Source organism: Trachinotus anak, unplaced genomic scaffold (assembly GCF_046630095.1).
Source record: "Trachinotus anak isolate AG129_WGS33_773 ecotype Australia unplaced genomic scaffold, CSIRO_AGI_Tana_v1 ptg000018l, whole genome shotgun sequence".
NCBI classification, from domain to species: Eukaryota; Metazoa; Chordata; class Actinopteri; order Carangiformes; family Carangidae; genus Trachinotus; species Trachinotus anak.
Genome location: NW_027273869.1, coordinates 6217748 through 6238978, shown reverse-complemented (window position 1 = coordinate 6238978; position 21231 = coordinate 6217748). Strand labels below are relative to the sequence as shown.

Below are 21231 nucleotides of genomic sequence, written 5' to 3'. Positions count from 1 at the left end.
GTCATTTAAAGCTGTAGGAAATAATAATCTGGCTTTGGTTGTGATCAAGATTCATGGGTGAACACTACATTTTTTCATTTGTACAATCTGTGTTATGTTGAATTTATTTTCTACCTGATGTAGTGTGACATTAAAATCATTATAAAAAAATATTAAAACGACCACAGCCATTTCTATGATGATAAAAACTACCACCGGACCACAGCCCCAGGAACATCTCTGTGTTTATTCCCACCTTGGCGACAGCCTGCTGCAGACGGTAGAGGGAGTTGATCACAGCCACGTTCCTCCTCTGGCCCTCTGTTAATGGACCAATCACCTGACTGGCATCGCCCTGAGTACACAACTGGAGACAGAGGAGAGTTTGATCAATTGATTCAAAAGAGACACACAGGGAGGCAATGTGTGACATATAGATAAGGTACAACAACTGCAACACATCTGTTTTATAGAATTAAACTAGCTCTTATCCAACCTGTTGAAGATTCTGTCACAACTTTATTGAGTTGATGAGCTAATTAGAAAGTGGAACAAATGGTGTCCTTATAGGTATTTAAACAGAGTTGCTTTTTAATTCTGAATTTTAGAATTACACCAACACACACACACACACACACACAGACACGATGCTGTACACACCAGCTGTTCAGACTTGACGCAGAAGAGCTGGACGGTCTTGGCGGCGTTCTTGGCCACAGCCAGAGACAGATCTGGATCTACTGATGCTACATTCAGCTCACTGCAAACAAACAAGCAAATGAGACAGATTTTTCATTTCAGTAATACAACCTGGCTAATTAGCACGCTATACACTATGTTCACAGTCAGAGTGTAGGTTGTGTCCATCGTGTTCTTTATCAATAACGATTCATCTCATGTTTTTTTTTTTAAAGGTTAAGGAGAGAACAGTGTCTTTTTTTCACATCATGAAGACAGATCAAAATTTAGTTTATAAATTCAGAATTTTTTTTAATTAAATGGTCTTAACATTAACATGTATCATGTCTAATTACAGGAAATATCTCATACATTAAAGGCTCATTTCATTGTTTTTGTTTTGTGACTGGCCTCTCAGCTGGAATGGGGTAGCAGGCAGTTAGTAATAGTCCAGCAGTGCAAGAAAAAGGGAAGATTTATACATGCTTATTGTCGCACAGCATCTAAAACTCCCTCCCAGTGGGAATTTTTGCAACTTTCTAAAACCGTCAGCCCACAATCACAATTTACGACAGGCCAAGTGTAATATGTAAGAAAGTGGGAGGCGGGGTTAGGTCATCTGTCTCAAGCTCTCTTATGTCACACAGATTCCCCACACAGCAACTGTCCCTTGTAATGCTTTGGAGAGGACACTTTCAATAAGTACTCACAGTTGCTCTCACATCTCGACCTTCTCTAGTTTGTTTAGCCCTGCCTTCTAGCGGGGCCACACCAAGCAGCTATGAGTCACATCTCTAGACAGAGGGACTAAGACGCACAAGCAGGAACCGGGATGTTCCCTAGGTTTGTATTGACTTTAATAGGAGCGAGTGTATACAGCACAGTCCATGTTGTCCTGCTGACAAGATTTCTGTAAACTTTCTGAAAACACTGCATCATTCTAACTGTTTGTTTATTCCCTCAACCACAAGCACATTCTCTCTCTCTCTCTCTCTCTCTCTCTCTCTCTTCTCCTTCTCAGTTCTTCTTTCTCTTCTCTCTCCTCCTGTTGCTCTCTGCAGGTCTTCCTTCCTCCAGCGCTGTAGAGTCTGGATCTGCAACTGCAAACCACCTACCACCCCCCAGGATACTGCTTAAAACATGCTGTTAAATTTATTATTATCATTATTATTTTTATATATTATTACCATATTATTATTGTTGCTGTTACGACACTATTATCCTTATTATCATGGCATGGTGGTCTTTCCCCCTGCTCCCTCTCTCTCTCCATCTCTCTCTCTCTCCCTCCCTCCCTCACTGGTCGAGGCAGATGGCTGCCCACCCTCTGTCTGACTCTGCTTGAGGTTTCTGCCTCTTAAAAGTTTTTCCACTTGCCACTGTCACCAAGTGCTTGCTCATGGTGGGAATTACTGGGTCTCTGTAAATAATATACAAAGAGTAAAGTCTAGACCTGCTCTATGTGAAAAGTGCCTTGAGATAACTTCTGTTGTGATTTGGTGCTATAGAAATAAAAACTAACTAAGACACCTCTTTTGTCAATCTAAACCATATTTTGTGCTCCTTTATGCCCACCTGTGACCTGACTCATATTTTTCCACCTTAACCATCACAGACCGCTGCCCGTCACCAGGTGGCTTTTTAAAATATTTTTAATGTGTAAAGATTATAATAAATATAATTTTATGAGCACCTGAGCAGATGAAATGTTTTGTGGGATGAATCAACAGCCATCAAAAGTGTCGACACACTGCTGAGTGGCAGAGGCAGTGTCGAATGACTTTGTTTCTGCTCTAATGGACTTGAACTGGGATGTAGTGTACGTGCCTGCTGATAGTCTTGATGATGCTGTCCAGCTCGTCGCTGGAGGGGGGGTTGCGGCCGCCCATAGGGAACACGAGGTTGATCGGATCAAAGAGGCGAGAGAGGGACTTGGAGAGGTAGGCCGCCTCGTACGGCTGCAGGGAGTCCTTTAGAGCCTTCTCCGGGCTGCGCACACACACAAAGAGATTGACACAAAATCAAAACAGAGGCAGAATGTCATGTGTGTGTGAGAAGATATTTACAGACAAGAAATGTATGAAAAACCAGTTGCCAATCAGAGACATGGATATAAGAACGATAAGATCAGAAACCAGCATCACTTTACTGTAAAATAGCCTTTAAAACCTCTACCTGACGGTATTATGATATCAATAATCTATAATGATACATACAATATCCTCAAACTGGGTAAAATATCAGTGCTGATATTTATTCATGCAAAGACATAAATGAAAGCAAAATGCTCTGGTGTCTCATCCTGTTACGAATCAATGCGGACAAGACACTAGAGGTGTGTGTGTGTGTGTGTGTGTGTGTGTGTGTGTGTGTGTGTGTGTGACAGAGCAAAAAAAGAAAAGTCTGATGAGAGTGACATGACATATTAAGATGTTTTTGACGGAGTGTGTGTGTTTCTGCAGTCAGCAGGTTGGTTGACTGGTGTGTGCAGGAGCTCACTGTGTGTGTTGTGCTCAGAAGCATCTGCACACGTGCTGCTGTCATTAGTGTACTTGCTCATGTTTTCACTCCCTCTCTGTCCACCTGTTACATCATCCCTTTGTTCTTCAGTCTCTCTCCCCCACAGTCTTTTAATGTGCTGTCACTCCAACCACAGACGCACCAATCGCACCTCTTCTTTCCCAAGTCCAACACCTAAACTCAACATGGAGCCTGCTGACGCTGCGTACCAATCAGATACAAGAGGTTGTTCCTCTGGCTGAAGAACTAATTGTTCTTTGAGAGACATAATTCTACACATCACTTCTTAATTATAATTGCTGTTTTAGTGGAGAACTGAACCGACAGGTTATCGGTAGTGAGCTTTGTGTTAATGGTGCCAGGAAGAAAGAGACACACAAAGGCGACACCAACAGGGCATCAAGTAAAGATCCCCTCAGGTCCACATCAGTCTCAGTCCATCTGGTCCTCAAAGGAAATTTAAATTACTGTTGTCTTATGACTTTTATGTATCAAATACACACAGTGAGATCGCACTGAGCAAATAAATCACAGGGAAAAAAATAGGTAAACATGTTACAAACTCAAATTAAAGCTGCATCCCTGACTTTGCCATCACCCCCACCCCACCAACCCTGAACCTTAGGGAGCAGATGTAGTGTCAAACAATGGTAATTTTCATATTTCTAAAATGTAATGCTTTGCATTGTGGGATTTCTTTTTGAGGCCAATATAGTGTCTAAACAAACACAAATATGCTCCAAAATAAACACATCAAACAAAATGACCCACAGGTGAAGTGGTTGATTTGTATGAGTGGGCTCACCTGTAGTCCTGTTTGCCATGCGTGAAGAGGTCCTGGCTGTCTGTCTCTGTGGCCGTGATGTCCAGAGACGCATCCATCCCTCCGCTGCTTGTTAGAGCTCCCTGCAGGCTGGCGCTGTACTGCTGCAGCCGCCGCCACAGCTCATTGTACAGTCGCAACAGTTTAGGATACTCTCCTTCAAACGCCTGCTTCAGGAAGGACGAGGCTGGAGAGGAAACAGCCAGAGGTAGGGACGGTGAAAAAACATTTTATCACATGTGACAGCTTTAAAGACAGTGAGAAATGACCAAAGGAAAAAGTGGAGGACGTCTCATTAGATGCCCACACAGACTGAGGTACTAGATACTTTAAAGTTGGACTGTTTCTCTCTATGAAATGACTGGGTGTAATGTGAAAGGTGTCACTCTTAGTGACAAGCCCACAGAGGATTATCACTCAGTGGACAAAGTGCTGACGGCTTGTGTTTTCAACATACTCTGCTGTACTAAAAAAAAAAAAATACTTCAATGCAACTTTAAAGGGCCTATTTGTAAGTTTTCTCTGCTGCTGAACATGGTTTCTTCCCGGGAGCAGGTGTTGGTGATTGTTGCTTGACAAGAGCTTCAGCCATGTTTACAAGACAAGAGATTATAATACGCCCTCTGAACAGCGCTATGTCCACAGGGCAGAGTGGAGGCTACAGCGAGTCGCTATCAGAAAGTGGCGAGACGGGCTGGTTAGCATGCTAACTTCAATAGAATAGAAGGCGAGATAGAGACCAGAGTTAAATTTGGCGTTGCTTTCCACCTCTGGAGACAGCTGTTGATGAGTAAATGAATGAAGTTTGATGCTGAACTCTTGTTCTCCTTGACTGGTAAGTAAACAGCTGTTAATGCTAACGCTGGCTATGTAGCAATAGCAAAACGTACAAATAGCTCCTTTAATGACACAACTATGTTTTACATAGTGACGAGAAAGGCTGTGTATTCTATTTAGGGTACAACAGTGCAGAATGATCTCCTCCATCCAGTATGTGAAATGTCTGATTAGCAGCCAAGGAGTGCGTAGCACTGACACACCTAATATACACACTATCAAACTACAACACGAGCTTTGCTGAGATATTATTCGACAGCTGGACTAAAATGTAGGTTGCTCTCCTGTCACGCTACAGTGGGATTATGTTATTTTATTTCATTATTTTTTTCTATGTTTTTCTTTTCTACACATTTTTCTCCTTTGTCTCCCATTCTGATGCTCAGAAAGGAAACAGGTCCACCTTGTGTGATGATGTTTTTTATTTTGTAATGTGCTGCAGTGGCATCTAGGCCTTTACTCCTATTCGGTTTTCTTTCACTTTTTTGTCAACTGCTTACTGTGCCTTGGAAGTGTCTTGGAAGACACTTCTTTGCAAGAAACTATGAATTATCTTAGTTTTAAAAAATGGTTTAAAAAAAAAGGGAAATCTTCTCCAGTTTAGAATGGGGACACTGGGAAGGGAGAGAGATGACTGGAAATGAGTGAGAAGTGGACAGAACATTTCCTCTCAGATGGTTTTACAGCATGTCTGACAGAAACGGAGATGTAGAAAGGTGAGAAAGAGAAATAGGAAGAAGACTGGTTTCAATATACAGCGTCATTTTTTTTTTCTTACTCTAGTTTTGTAGATTTCATTCCAAACTGATAAAAATAGCCATTTTTTGCCAATCATTACAAATACTTGCAAATTAAAAATCAAAAACTGAAATCTCAGACCATTTGTGTGGCACTCCACATCCTGGTCAGGTGCATCCTCTTTGTTTTAAAAAGGGGAAAAAGCAGCAAAGTGAAACACATCACACATCCTTATCCTCACTATACATCTCACTCTCTCTCACACACACGCACACACACACTGCAGGTTTTTCAGGAAAGTGTGAGTTTGAAGCCAAGTATGTTAGCACGCAGCCAAACGCGCCTCTCCTGTTCTCACTTTGTTTTTCTCTGCAATCAGACAACTCGCTGCCTCCATATGATGTGTGAGTGTGTGTGAGAGATAGAGAGAGATATTGTCTTTCTTTCCTCTGAGTCCACCCCATACAAAGATTCCCTTGTACACCCACTGTTCATTTATGTATTTATTTTTACTGTTTTCAGGGGGGGGTGTTTGTCATTTCATTTGCTGCTTTGTTACACAACTAAGTGTAGAGAGACTCGGCTTCGATGGAGAACAAGAGAGGGATGATCAGGGAGGAGAAACAACAATCAGTTCTAATTTGTTCCAATTCCTGAGAAGCACTTGACTCCAAAATGATCAATTCCTCTTATTGATGTCTGTGTGCTGCAATCACTGACTGAACTTTGGGATGCACACTCTCTGTATTTGTGTTCATGTTGGGCCTTCGCAACAGCAGAAAGGAAAAGATGCTGGAATGTGTGAATGCATTTAACCAAACGGATGAAATGCACTCATTTTTTAAAAAAAGGTGGCAAAACCACCAATATGTCTGAAAACTGTTTGGCACTGCATGCTATTAAATTAGAGCAAAGTGTTGTATGCATCCCTCCACGCCAGTACAGAAGCATCAGTGAGCTAACATTAGATCCACACAGGGAGCCTGAGCAGATATTTTCACTCCTTGAGTAGGAAGATGTATACTCTAAATTAGTAGTTCTCAACTGTGGATTCATGCTGCTATCACAGGGAGGCAGTGGAAGATTTTTAATTAAGAAGCAAAGTCAATTGATCATCTTTTCCTTATTAATCGGTAATGTCATCTGGTCCTTAATTCGACTGGGAAAAAGAAATCATCAATCACAAATCATCTCTTCATCTGTCCATAGTTGATCTGACTGTCAATTGATACAAGCCTAGTATCTCAAATAAAAGCAGGGAACGTGGGCGTCAGTGAAACATTTTCTGCAGGTTTTTACCGAAAGCCTTTGGATGAAGGGAAGGCTGAAAGATTTCTTATGTGAAAAGTCTGCAGGAAGTGTTGTGAAGGATGAGATGAAACTTACGAGTTAACGTATGAGCACAATATGAAAGGACACAAATAACTACATAAATACACAATGTTCTACACACAAAACACAGACACAAACATGTAGCAGCCAAAGGTTTGAGACCTGAGATGTAACTGTAAGTATAATAATATATAAACACAGACACTGGTTCAGTGTGAGTATATTTGGCACATAGAAGTAATAATAATTATGATGCTAATAATACTAATACTGCATGGAGGCTGAGGCTGGCTCTATAGCCCAGACCTGAGTGTGAGTGCCCACTGTGAGTAGTGTTGACTGCTGCTCGGCCAAAAGGTCTGCACTCCTTAGAGCAGCGTGGGTGGAGCGGCCTGTTGCTGAGGGAGGTGCCTGGGCACACAGGGAGTGCAGGGGGTGGGAGGTGTTGACCAAGAAGGCCTGGAATTTGGCCATCACCCTCCTCTCACTCACCACCTCCAAGGTGTCCAGGGGGCACCCACGGACAAATCCAGCCCTACTGATTAGTTTACTCTGCCTTTTTTTCTGCTGCATGCCACCACTGGGTCTTAAAGGACTTCAGAAGTGGATCCTGAACGCAGAAGGACCTCAGTCTCCTCAGTAGGTACAAGGCAATGGTTTCACCAACCTAAATCTACCACCAGTTCCAAATGACCTGGAGGCAATTTTGCTGGCACCACTCTGCAGAGTCATTGATGAGGCCCCTGTACTCACTCTCATTGCCACTGGTGATACAGCTGACAATCGTTGTATGCTCAGGAAATTTTTGGATGTGACAGCTGTGTGTTGTAGGAGAAGTCTGCCGTGTACAGTGTGTACAAACATGGAGCCAGGATGGAACTCCTGTACTGCTCAACACCGTGCTGGATACATAGTTCAGTAACCTTACATATTGTGTTCTGTTGGTGACGCAGTTGCTAGTCCAGGGTATAACGCGAGTCGTTGATCTCCATTTTGTTGCTCAGCAGCAGTCTTTGGATTTTATCGAAACCACTGGCAAAATCCAAAAACATGATTCTCACAGTGTTTCCCGGTTTTTCTATGTGGGCCATGGATCTCTACAGCATGTAGATGACTGTATCCTCCACCCCAACAGCAGCTGATGCAAAACTCTAGAGGGTCCACAGAAGTTTTACCAGGGGTCTAAGGTGGGCCAGGATATGCCTTTTCAGTGTCTTCATTAGCTGTGATGCTGAGTGCCCCAGTCTATAGTTTTCAGTTCCTTCAGGTGCACACACCTTGCTACTGGTATCAGGCAGGAGTTCTTCCACAGGACTGGAAGTCTCTCCAGGCTCAAACTGAGGTTGAAGATGTGTTGGACAACCCCCAAACCGCAGCTAGTCTATACCAGTCATGATGATCCAGAGACTTTTGGCAATGCTGCTGGCCCCATTTTATTTTGAAAACCTGTGATGTGGATGGTCGTAGCATACTGTCTGTTTTTAGACTAATTCCTACTATTTCTATTCTTTACAACTGTGTGACTTTCAAAACCAATTTGAGATCTCTTGTATGATATTTTAGATCATTTGATTTTATGTTTTTGTCAAAGTAAGAATTGTCATTGTGTATTGAGGCAGCTATAAGCAGTGACTTAACACAAACCAAGGTTGTAACACAGCCCATCACAGTCTCGATATGAGGCTGCTGATGCTCCGACTGCTCTGTGAACAACAAGCTATCTATTACTCACAGCCCCATTGATTTCCTGCCGTTACCTGAGCTCTTGTTACAGCCTGATGATTATGGCTCACTAAATGAAGCCTCCTACTAGTTGTTTGTGCTTTTGGTAGTGCAGCAGCGTCTACTGTCTTTCTGAAAGAAACCTTAAAGACTCCCATCCTTTGAGTAAGTAATTTTTGCTTTGAAGTAGCAGCTTTGATATTTCAACTGTCAGCATCCTAAGGGAACAAGAAAAGGGCCGCTCTTACCTTCAGTTGCTCTGTGAAACTCCTCACTGAGTGTGTTGGTTACATCATTCCAGAAGGTATACAGGATATCCGGCTGACCGTCCTGTCATCATGTAGACAGAAGAGAAACACAAATATCATCTGAGGACCTTGAGCTGAAAAAGTAATGGGAAACACCTTCTCACTCCAATCAATGTCTTCCAGATCAGCACTTGCTGTTTGTCTGACTGCCAGTTTAAGTCTCTAAAACTACATTAGCTGTGTCCCAATTCATGAGCCGCATCCTTCAGAGGCTGCATTTGAAGACTGCTTACGTCAAAGCGGCGCAACTAGGCTGTCCCAACCTATCCGAGATCCATTGTACGCCAGTAATTAAATAATATTGCTGTAACAACACCGACAGAGAGCCAGAGGATTACACCTTTAAATCTAAGTATTGGGTTTAAGCTCGGTTCAACAGATACTGGTACACAACTGTTAAAACCAAGGGCCTTAAAAATTAAATTTTTTTGTGACTAAAAGTTACATTTTGTCAAGGTTGCTAGGCGACAGAAGCCACACTTTGGCGATACAACAGTAAGGGTGGGCACATCTGGAAACGCAAAGCGAAAATCCTCTGTAGGCCAAACCGTCTCATTTCAGTTCGGCCTTCACAGTCTAAGATGGCTACAATGGACCACACCTCCGTAGCCCACACCCTCTAAAGGATGCAGCCCCTAATTGGGTCATAGCTATTTTAAGTTATTCTGATGAGGCTCCTACAACCTCAACATTTCCTTTCCTTTCACATTTTTCACTTTTAAACCTTCTGGAAATGTAATAAATGGATCCTTTTGTACCTAAAGAGCCTCTTCATGTTTTCTTTCTTTCAGTACGGGCATCTTTTTTCGACTGAGATGGGACTGTTTACCGACCCACTGGCTATAAACACCTGTTTCTACTGCTCGAGAATCCTGATGTTCTTGCACTTGCAAAACCTACATTTAGACTTGGGACTAACATGAGACCTAAGATTGCCTTAAACTAATCTCAAAATTTGAATAAACTACAGTGACATGAACCAGGAAATTAACAGTGAAGATGTTTTAACAATTGTGCTTTAAAGTAGACTGAAATTTGGTCTCAGGACACCATGATTATTCATCTAAATGTAATACAACATTAATTGCTGAAGTGTTCACTCTCGTAAACAGCTCATTTGTGTACTGATTGAAAATTTGTCTTAATGTGTAAAGTATTACAAGTGAAATTAAAGGATTATTTTGAAATAACCCTGAATAATAATTGTAATTACAATATTTAATAAAGTCAGAACAACGGTCATTACACATCACAATGAATATCTATCATATACTGATATCAGTACTGAGGTAGTCAGTGCAGATAGCCATCATGCGCTTTCAGCTTGAATACTGAAGCTTGTGAAAAACTGTTCGGTGTAACTTGTAATAGATAAAATAAAGAGCAGTCAGAGCTGCCAGACAGACACACAATCACAGTACAACACACAGAGCCTGACTAAGGCGAGTGCTTTAATTATTTAATGGGGTTGGACATGTGTGTCTGTGTATTCTCCTCTAATCCTCTATTAGAGAAGCCTGCTGCCAGGTCTGCTGCCCAGCTGTCTGACCTCTCCTCCACATCCACCACATCCTCACTTCCTCCACCTTCTGCACTTTCACTTTGACCTCTGTTATTCAGTTTTCTTTCTTAATGGAGCAACTGAACGGGAGTGAAACAGAAGAGAAAAGGTGTGTTTTTTTTTTCTTCCTGGCTTGGTCCTTGCCCCTCTGATGAAAGGAAATCATAACGCTACAGCACACTGTGATGTTTTAGACAACAGGAGTCTTTCAACTGTGTGTCAACAGTTCTTTGTTTCTTTCCTGTTTCAACATGACAATGCCCCCGAAACCAGTCCATAACAAAATATTTTTCTCAGTTTGCTGTGGAAGAAGTTGCGTGGCCTGAACAGAACCCCGACCTCAACCCGATCCACTGACTGTGAGCCAGACCTTAGCACTCAAGCTCAGTGTTGGACTAATCCCTGCAGACAGGTTTCAACATCTGGTGGAAAGCGTGAAACCAGAAGAGTGAAGGGTGGTAAAGCAGCAGATAATTAACCTTTGTTTTGGAAAGATGTATTCAACCACCACATATGGCTGGAATGCTCTGGTATTCACATACCTAAGATCATGTGGAGTAGGCTCAGAACTAAGAAGATTAATGTAACTATAAGAATAATGTAATTTAGGATTACTACAATGAGGGGCCTAGATCTCAAGCAGCAGTTAGACCTGTAGTGGCTTCATAAATCAGAGATGGAGGTTGGAGCCTGATCACACTAAAGTCTGGAAACCAGCAGAAAATCAGCTGTCAAACTGACAGTGAACAAGAGCCTGGCAGCAGGGACTGCAGTAATACAAGCTTCTCACTTGCAGTGTGTTATGAGCCTTGCAGTAGCATGGGAGATATTTCTCCTGCTGAGAGCCAAATGAAAGGAGTTAACAATTATCAAAGTATGAATGATCCTCGTCAAGTCTGTGCACCACGTCTGACTACAGATGCTTTCACTGCATGTCAAAGCAGCAGAGTGTTTTCTCTCCCTGTAGAATGAGGTGTGGAGAGTTAATTGCTATCACATGAAGAAACCATGATTGAGGCGAGGGGAAAGAAAACGAACATGGGAAAAAAAAGTGCAAAGAGAGTGCACTAACCTGTGTAACTCTGCATAATAAAGCCTGATGGAGGGGTGTAACAGCTATTTTTTTTACTTGTGGGTTTGTGCATTTACGCTCCACTACATATTTTGTGTAATTATATTACTGTCTTCCCCATAATGATTTACAGCTCATTCATCACAATCCCCAAGTCAGCTGTCTGAATGCTTCTCTTCATCTCCTCCTCCTTCCTTTATCCTCCCCTTTTCCTGCCTAATTTATAGGCAGATATTTGATCATATATTTTCTGATATATTTACTGTTGTAAGTGCTGACAGTATAACTATGTGTCTGTGCAGTCACGTCTCTGTGGACACATGGCACTCTCCTCGATGACAGTGAAGAGTGACAGTGCAGCTGCACTGCTGAGGAGCCTTGCATTTAGACATGTCATTAGGTCTCCAACTAACACCTCCATCTCTGGGTAATTGGTGAGAGCTTTGTTTCCATAGAAACAGTCTCCCGCTCTGATTTGTACAACTAGGTTTCTGTGGAGGTAAGGGAGCGAGACACTGATGATGGTCATGATGATGTGTTAATGACTCTGCCATGATTACCACTGTTGCTACTACTACTCCTACTTTTTAAGTGAGCAGATCCAGGGGGCTGTTGTTGCTGCTTTTGTCAGTTTCCTTCTTGCTGCCTTCTTTTTTCCTGTCTTTCTTTGTAGCACTTAACATTTAGCAAAATTGTAAAACTAATGTCATCATTTTTACATATTTCACCACAAACTGCCCCACATCCATTTAAAGAAGCTATTTATTGATTTTTCCTACTGCTACACAGCCAACTTTAGCATTAACAGTTGTTTACTTACAAGTCTAGAAGAAATGTGAGTTCAGCTTCAGCTTCATTCCTTTTCTCCACTGCTGGAAAGCCACTGTCTTTTTTTTGCTGTTATTTCTGTCCCTTCTTTTCTTATACTGTTACTATTAAATTAGCATGCTAACCAGCTAGCCCCGACCCAGTCGGACTGTCTTATCACTTTCTGATACCGAGCCCACCCTGAAGACGTAGCTGCTCAGAAGGCACATTATGACTTCTTGTGTTGGAAATGCAACAATGGCTGAAGCTCTCTTCAAGACTGGTAAGTAAACAGCTGTTAATGCTAAAGTTGGCTATGTAGCAAAAGCAAAACCTACAAATAGCTCTTTAATGTAGGAACTTATTAAAAAACAATATAAAGATAGAGTTGCCACCTGTCCCGTACAACACGGAATTGTCACGTTTTTGAAAATAAAATGCTGCGTTCCGTATTGAATCAAAGCAGGACTCCATTTGTCTCGTATTTTTGTACACATCATTTCATTTATACACTATGTTCTCAAACTGACATGAATGAGGTAATGGCAAGTAAAACCAAACCAGTTATAAAGGTGCTCTGGTAGTTCACCTGGTACAGTGCATGCTGTAAAGTCTTAGTCCTGACCACAGCGGCCCGGGTTTGAGTCTGACTTGTGGCCCTTTGCTGCTCGTCAGCCTCTCTCTTCCCCAACAGTAATTGTAAGTCAGTATTATGCAACATTTTTTGCTACCCTTGATATTTTTGTTATAAGCACATGTTGTCTATCACCATTTTGAACACTTATTTCTGTACATAGAAGGTATGGTGGCAGGTGTGTGAGTGTGTGGATATTTTAGAGCGATTTTACAGTGATTGTGTGAAACATGAAATTTAATTCATGTTAAAAGATTTATTTTCTGTTTTTAATTGGTAGATGGCTAAATTGGAGCCTTGCCACTGTTTTTCTGATTGCAGCTATAATTATTACTATTGTACCAAAACCAGAGCAGTGATGTCCACCCACCTTGCTGATCTCATCGATGAAGCACACATGAGTGACAGGGTCTCTCTTCTTCATCAGGACCTTCTGCAGGTGCTGCACCTGTGAACATACAGCAAAGAAAACTTCACTCCTGACTCATTGCCTTACTTTTTGTTTTCAATCCATGGTTCAACATTGGATGTAGAGTAAGCTAGCAGTCTCAGGGAGCTGTGGACCTGTCTGCACGCGGCACAAATCTGGTCCATCAGTTTCTCCAGGTTGGTCCACAGAGCAGCACGGAAAGCTGCTGTGTTCCCTGGCGTCGGCAGCACTGCTCTGCCTGGAGCACCTGGAGGGAGAAATTCACAGTGTTAAAGGTTCTTGTTTGTGCTATGATCATCATCATCCTATTGTTTCCCATGTCTGATTCATTGTTCAAATTCAGGAGCAGAGAGATTAGCTTTTCTGACATTTCATTAAAATATTAGTCCAGCGTTGGTCTATATATTCTTTATTGTCATCAAATCCTAAGAAAAGACTCAAACCAAAGTGTTAGTTCATTTCTCAGTACATTAACTTGAGGACTGACTGTGGCACTCAGCTCAAAGCCAACTGGTTCCTATGGTGCAAATCACAAATATATACAAATCAATAATTTCATTTTTAAAATGACTCAGTGTTTTCCTGAAACAGCTGGTCATTGCAGTTTTTAGTAAACATTACTAGAACAGAAGCAAATACAGCAGTTGTTTGGGACTATTTTCAGCGGTGGACTAATCCACATTTGGTGGATTATTTTTGGCAGCATGATATTGTGTGTGGGACTCCAAATAAACTAGTGTGTGTGTTCATGATAATGAAGCAATGTGTTCCCAGTGCTGCAGTGTGGCTCATTTGGTGTGTTTTAATAGTTTTTGGAACCAATGGAGGTCTGAGGCTCAGAGGAATGAGATATATCTTTTGGATACACACGTATTACTCGTTAGTAGGACACTTTCATTGTTGGTTTGAGTCTGCATGTGGGATTTTCTGACAGTAAATATAATATCACCAGAATTATCCTGAAAGATTTTAGTTTTTAAAAAGATCAAGACACATATGTCCTTTAAGTGTTATAATCCTAAAAAATACCAGTGAAAGAATCGTTAACCTCATCATTGCTGGTTGTCTGAAAATATTGTGTGCATTAATTAGAACAATGAAGTGGCTGCCACATTAGAGCCATGAAAATAACACACGCCCTCAAGCCAGAGCTGACTATTCTCTGTGGCCATGGTACAATAATCTATTTTGGATCAAGCTGACTGGTGAACTAGGTCAAATTATAAAATCCAATTGTCTTTCATCTTTTAGAAATAGGACAATGTATCCTGTGTGTGCGAGTGTGTGTGTGAGTGTGTGCGCGTGTGTGTGTGTGTGTGTGTGTGTGTGTGTGTGTGTGTGTGCGCGTGTGTGTGTACACTTGTAAACATTGTTATTATGGGGACACATGAGCACATCCTCCTCGGGCCTCACCTCTGGGGTTGGCTGGCTGCGTCAGGCCCTTGATGTCGAGAGCGCTTGTGATGTTGTCCTGTATGGCGGTGCGGTAACCCCCAACCACACTGCTGATGGTCTCTCTTAAACTTCCCAGATTGTAGAAGACCTGCAGCGCCGTGCCGACCTGGGTCGGATTCTGGCCAACAAAGGGAGAGAGGAAGAGAATTGAAGTTGGCAGTCGTCCATGGTGCTATTTTTTCTTTACAGAATGAAATCAACTTAATGTGTCTGGTAGTTTCACACACAAAACAAGTGCAGAGGGGACAGCAGCAGATAAAAATACACCTTACATTGATTTAATGAGAGAGAGCTGTGAATATGAAGCAGGGCAAAGTCAAGACCAGAAAAACAAAGGAGAAGAAGAAGAGAAGAGAGGAAGAAAAGGTAAAATACAGAAATAGCACAGCTGAACTTTGCACTGACACTACACAGTGTAAGCCTCATACTTTTCTTTGAGTTGTATTATTTTCTTGATGAGGAAAATCTGGAGCTGAATGTTTTCTTATTGTGTCCCAAACACTGTAGAATGACACTACTGGGGTCAGCATGTAGCAGCATTACAGGGGCTGAATGTGTCTTCAGCTGTTGTAGCCTTACAGTACATAGCATATACTGTATATAGTATATAGAGTTACAACAGCTCGACAGAACATGTCAAACTTACTGTTTACTGATTTGAGTCCTTTTTCTTAACCTGCTTTTTCTTAACCTTTGGGTTTTCAATTGTCAGTCAGACAAAATGTGAAGTCCCCTCGGGCTCTGGGATGCTGTAATGGCCATTTAAAAAATATTTTCTTATGCTTCATAAACCACACAATGGATAAATCAAGAAAACAACTGACAGATTAACAGATAAGAAAAACAACTGTGAGCTGTAGCACTGTTGTTTCTCCACACAGTCAAACTGTGGTGGTGTGGGATTTACAGGGCAGTCGTGTTTCTCCTCTTTCCCTCACAGTTCAGTAGATTTTGAGAAATCTTGGGAGATTGGTGTATCTCACCTGCTCCGCAGGTGCTGCAGCATGACTGCCCACTGCCCCAGGTGTGTGTGCTCACTGCTCCATGTGAGTGTGTGTGTTCATTAGCTACAGATGAGTGAAACGCAGATGTAAAATCTCCTGTGTGTAAAACATACTCGGACAATGAAGGATTCTTCTTCCCCTTAATTCAAAATTGTATCAAATCACAGGTGAAGAAAAGGTAGAAGAACTGTAGCCCCTGAACAATGTTACTTCTGTTATTACTACACAACTTGATCATCTGCTTGGCTCTTTATGGCCTGGCTAAGCTAGCTCGCTTCACTTCACTCACTGAGGTCTGAGATAGTCTTACATGGCCCATCAGAGCCAGGAAAAGAAAAAAGAAACATGAAAAGTTAGGACAAACAAAGATACTCAGTGAAAATTAAAATGATGACTTACTGAGTTAATATTATAAGATAACAAGCCTTTAAAAGTTTGCACTTAAAGTTTACACTAAAGATATAGTGCGACATTGTGGAAAATAGGGTAATTTGCTTTCTCGTCCAGAGCAGGACGAGCTGTGTGCTGGAATTCTTCCTTGGCCAGAGTTGTTCATTTAAAGGGAGTTTGGAAAGGCAACAGGTCATATCATTATCTGAACACTCCCCAGGACGAATGACTGATCCAGATTTCAGCCACCAGGCTCAATTGATCTGATATTTTCGGAAAAAAAAAAAAAAAACTTAAGAGAGAGGAGGAGAGGAGAGGAGGAGTTTTTCTACGTGGGTCAGTTGAGCTCCCACTCAACAGATGGGCTACAGGGTCTCTGCTGGCACAGGCAGAGCGCTGAGGTGAAACTAGCTCCCACACAGCCCAGGCAGCATGTCCAACTGCTTACATAACATTCACAATAAACAGCTCCCTGGGCTGATATAAGAAGCTGTCGCTGTGTGTACGTGTGTGTGTCTTAGTGTCTCTAGAGCCCCATATGTCCACACACAGAACGCAGTGATAGAAGTTGTTAGCCAAGGCTACTCCAGCAGTAGTCCGGATAAAAATACATCTACTGAGGGCGGAGTGCACAGGGGACAGAGCGTGTGTGTGTGTGTGTGTGTGTGTGTGTGTGTGTGTGTGTGAGTGTGTATGTGTGTGTGTGTGTGCGTGTGTGTGGACTTTGGAGAGGACTGCAGGGTCACACTATCCTGTGACTTCACTCTCTGTTAGCAGCTTCAGATACACACATTTAGCCTCTTTTTCCTTTAAACTCACATTGACAAAAAAAACTCCACCAGCTTATATTTAACATTTCCTGGTATTTCACATTAAAAGCCCTTCATTTCAAATGCCATAATCCTTCCCTTTCTTGGCAAGCTTTTAACCTTTGGACAAAAATGTCAGTGTCAAAAAACTGCCATAATAATATAATATATTAATATTACTTTCCACATTTTGAACATGAGTCCTGATCATAAAATGCAAATATTCATTCATTTTCAGGATGTTAACCTTTTGTTTAGATGATACCAATGCTGCTTTTTATGTATCATTTTCCATATGCTAAATGTTAAGGGGGAATGTTTTGTTTAGATTAAGATGTAAATAAATAAATAAACAAAATTCAAATGAATAATAATAATAAGAAGAAGAAGAAGAAGAAGAAGAAGAAGAAGAAGAAGAAGAAGAAGAAGAAGAAGAAGAAGAAGAAGAAGAAGAAGGCATTCAGCAAACGAGATACATTTTAAAAAACATTAACATAGTAAAACATTATTCCATTAAAAACATAGTAGTGTGGATGTTGCCTTTGTGACTGCTGTGAAATACAGGGATTTACATGACAATATAAAATACTGGCTTGAGTTTTGTGGCCCCCATGGAAGGTTATGCACTTAGGGTGCAAATCCAGATGCTGTGTAAAACATCTAAAGATTACCTTTAAAATAAAACTCAACAGTAATGTTCACGATAGTCCACAAACCTCGCTGTGCAGACTTTTGTCATTTATTTTTTAATCCGTTTCCTGCTCAGGTAGAAAGTGAAAAGAAACCTGTTGGATTACGTGATGAGAGGTCAAATTAAAAGATGTGAGATGCTCTGTGATGTTTAGAACCAGGAGGTCGTGACATGTGCTCTTGGTCATAGAGAGACAAACTGTTGCACTCTACCATCAGCCAGATAAACGTCTCATCATCTCTCCACAGGCTCAGAGAGGAACAAAGCAGAACATGGCTGCTGAAGCACAGATACAAAGCTCCTCTGGACACATGCAACATGTCATCATGGACACTGAACAGGCTGTCACACATGCATGCAGCAACACAGTTTCTTTAATGGGACACTGTCCCCCTGAGAACAAGGCTTTCTGGGGCAGATGAAGGTTAGCAGAGCTCACATGTGCCTCCTCTCTCACATGTATTTTACAGGATGACACACATAGAAAGTGCTCATCTCTCCTCTATTGTTCACCTGCTTTTCCACTCAGAACCAGGGGCGGAACACATTTCCTTTATATATATATATATATATATATATATATATATATATATATATATATATATATATATATATATATATAGGGAAAAAATAATTAATTTGTAATGTCATATGAGATTTTCAAAATAAATCTTTGCATTAAACAAGAATCGCAACTTTTTTTTTTTTTTTTTTTTTTTTAGAACTGATCCTACAATCCTAGAGTGCAAATGCACCATAGGGGGACTTTAATTTCTGTGAACCATTTATTCCCTTAAAAGAGCTGACATGCAAACGTTAACACACAGGGAAGAGAAACGGCAGCTAGGTGGAATGACAGGGCTGCCTGTGGGATTTGCTTGGCCAGTGCATTAAGATGAAGGTGTTCTTTCTCATTAATATTCAGTTGTTCTCAAAGTGAGCCAAAAAGCACAGCAGAGGTGTTTTTCTGCCTTAATTACATCTTTGTTTTGTTTTTTTTTGTTTTTTTTTTTAAATAGCCTAACAGAAAAAAAAACACAGTTGTGTGTGCACAGTAAATATCCAGAAGAATTAATAATCTACTATATCAAAATGTATCTGATAATCTATGAAGAAGAAAAGTCTGACATGCCTGTACCACATGTATGAGTCTAAAGACCTGACCAATAATTATGAGTCATTACTGCTGAAAATCAGGACTAAACAGGAAGTATCTCTCCCAGTTAAAAAAAACCTAGTCTGTTCTTTGTTTTGGTTGTTTTATTTTCTCAATTTATTTAGTCATAAATATTTAATGTTATAGAGCACAGCAGAAATTCTCAAATAAAAGCCAGTATTCAAACAGAGCCTTAAAAAGGAGCTGGGGCATGTACAGTATCAACAAATAAAGGCTTATGTATTGGAATGACCAGGGAAAGCCTACGGCTAAATGTGGGATTATACTGCACCTGTTGACTTGATACAACAGCAAATTGACAGCAGATTCAAAGGGGAGCAGGTGAGCATACAAGTGAGATTAATAAATATCTGCTCCCTCTCTGAGAATTTCAACTCAATTGGCCTCAAACAATCAGATGAGACCAAAAGTAATTGTCTGTGTTAGTATTCTGTGTGTACCTGGATCTCCATGCCTTGCTCCAGCAGTCTCTTGGCTTGGTTCTCCACCTCCAGTCTCGCTCTGCTGATGAGCAGCAAGTCGTTCTCAATCACTTCGATGCCACTCAGATCCACACCTTGTGACAGGTAGTCTGGAGAATGTGCAAGCAAACACACAAACACAATTTTCATTCATGTTTACCCAAGACTCAAGTATCCAGTTCTCTAATCCTTGATTTTTTCCCCTTAGAATCATAACAGTTTTTGGATATCTGAGTGGATTACCTAACAGGCCTAAAAGTGTAGTCTCAATTATAGAGTCTTTATTTTCTAAAGCTGCATATGTCCTATGTAATATTGTTGATGTGTCAGAGTGCTGTTGCATCAACTTATAATTTTGTCATTTTGAGTTGTGGTTAGTATAGTTTTTGAATTGGAATGCATTATATTTCTGATGTTTTCAGTGTTTAGCCATTTATATACAGAATATACAAACCACATATTGCAGTTGCACATATTGAAGTTTTTTTAATGGTCCTGTAGTATATAAATGTATTGTAGTGGTTGGTTTTGTAGGTAGATTTACCATGAAGGCAGGCAATGAGTGGCTGTGCTGAATGCTGCTAATGGTTAAGCCCTGTGGTTACAAAGGCTCATGGCTGCTGCTGTGTTTCTTGTATTGAAGTGTGTGCATGTGCCTATGAGGGGGGAGCTGCAGGAGGGCTTTTTTTTTTTCTTTTCTAGATTTCTACCTACCCCACCTTTAACAATGTTATTTATTAATTCATCCAGTTATTTATTTTTTATTTATTTTGACATGTTGGATAACATTTACTGACTCTGTCAGTTTAGGGGCACCAGAACCAGTACAGTACTGTTAAGAACATAACAGAAAAAAACAAAGAAACAATAGGTTTAATCCATCTGCCTGAGAAAAATTAAATAATTCATGCCTCAAACAAGTATCCACTATTCTGGCCAAGTCTATTAACTCCCAAACTGTGTATCATATGTTTAATTTAAAATCAGGTTTTCAAAGGACATTAGCAGAGTGTACTTTACATGATGGCAAAAAATCATCTTCAGATGTCCTCATATTAAAATGATCTTTTAATCACTTTCCCAGCAGCTCAGTCAGTCTGAAACTTCATCAACACCTCTCATTTGTGATTAAATTATCATATTTCTGTCATTAAATTTGCATCCTGCGGACAGACAGGATGACAGTGGGACTAGTCAGCTCGACAGATTTGTCAGCAGCACTTGTTTCAGAGAAGCACATAGCACTTCTGACTGTGTGTTAAACTTTTCCATTCTGCTTTGGCCCTTCCTACATTGTTTGTCCACCCACCTGCTTTGGAAAACCAGATCATGCATTAGAGGAAGAGATATCGACTGGCCTTGCAACCAAATCCTGTTTTGGGCTGATATGAAATTGATATTGATATTGATGTAACATTGTCAATATGTGTGATTTTGCCCTAAAAGGTCATGAGCGCCTTGAGCAACACTTGAGCTGCAGTGACAGTGAAACTGCCACCATGATCTGTTTGGATGCTGTTCATTTTGAGACTTTTTAATTTGAACTTTTATGGCATGGTAATATCAACGCTCATTTATGAACAGGTGAAACAACAGAACAAGAAACAAGATTCAGTAGGGTCCTAGGTCCCTTGGCCAATTTTATGTATAATGCTGTTTGTGCATAGAAAGTATGATCTGGTGTACATAAGGGGTCTCTGGAGGGTTTTTAGGCAGTGAAAGAGAGGAGCAGGCTATTTTGTTTTTATTTGACCAAACAAATAGTGCGTGATGAATCTGTCCAGGCATCATTTTCACGGAAGC

General features: G+C 40.9%; 1 protein-coding gene across 3 annotated transcripts in view; it reads right to left on the bottom strand.

The window, feature by feature from the left end:
- The window catches only part of cog5 (component of oligomeric golgi complex 5), a 54516-nt gene that overhangs the window by 7153 nt on the left and 26132 nt on the right, over nt 1–21231 (bottom strand). For 2 of the 3 annotated variants that reach the window (XM_071502301.1, XM_071502299.1), the window contains exons 7-15: nt 19408–19538; nt 14855–15014; nt 13576–13688; nt 13382–13459; nt 8878–8959; nt 3983–4187; nt 2481–2646; nt 640–735; nt 236–346 (exon numbers count right to left, since the gene is read on the bottom strand). In XM_071502301.1, the coding sequence (XP_071358402.1) occupies nt 236–346; nt 640–735; nt 2481–2646; nt 3983–4187; nt 8878–8959; nt 13382–13459; nt 13576–13688; nt 14855–15014; nt 19408–19538 (1142 nt within the window). Of the gene's footprint in view, nt 1–235; nt 347–639; nt 740–2480; nt 2647–3982; nt 4188–8877; nt 8960–13381; nt 13460–13575; nt 13689–14854; nt 15015–19407; nt 19539–21231 lie in introns of all 3 variants that reach the window. The other variant, XM_071502300.1, reaches the window with a different exon arrangement.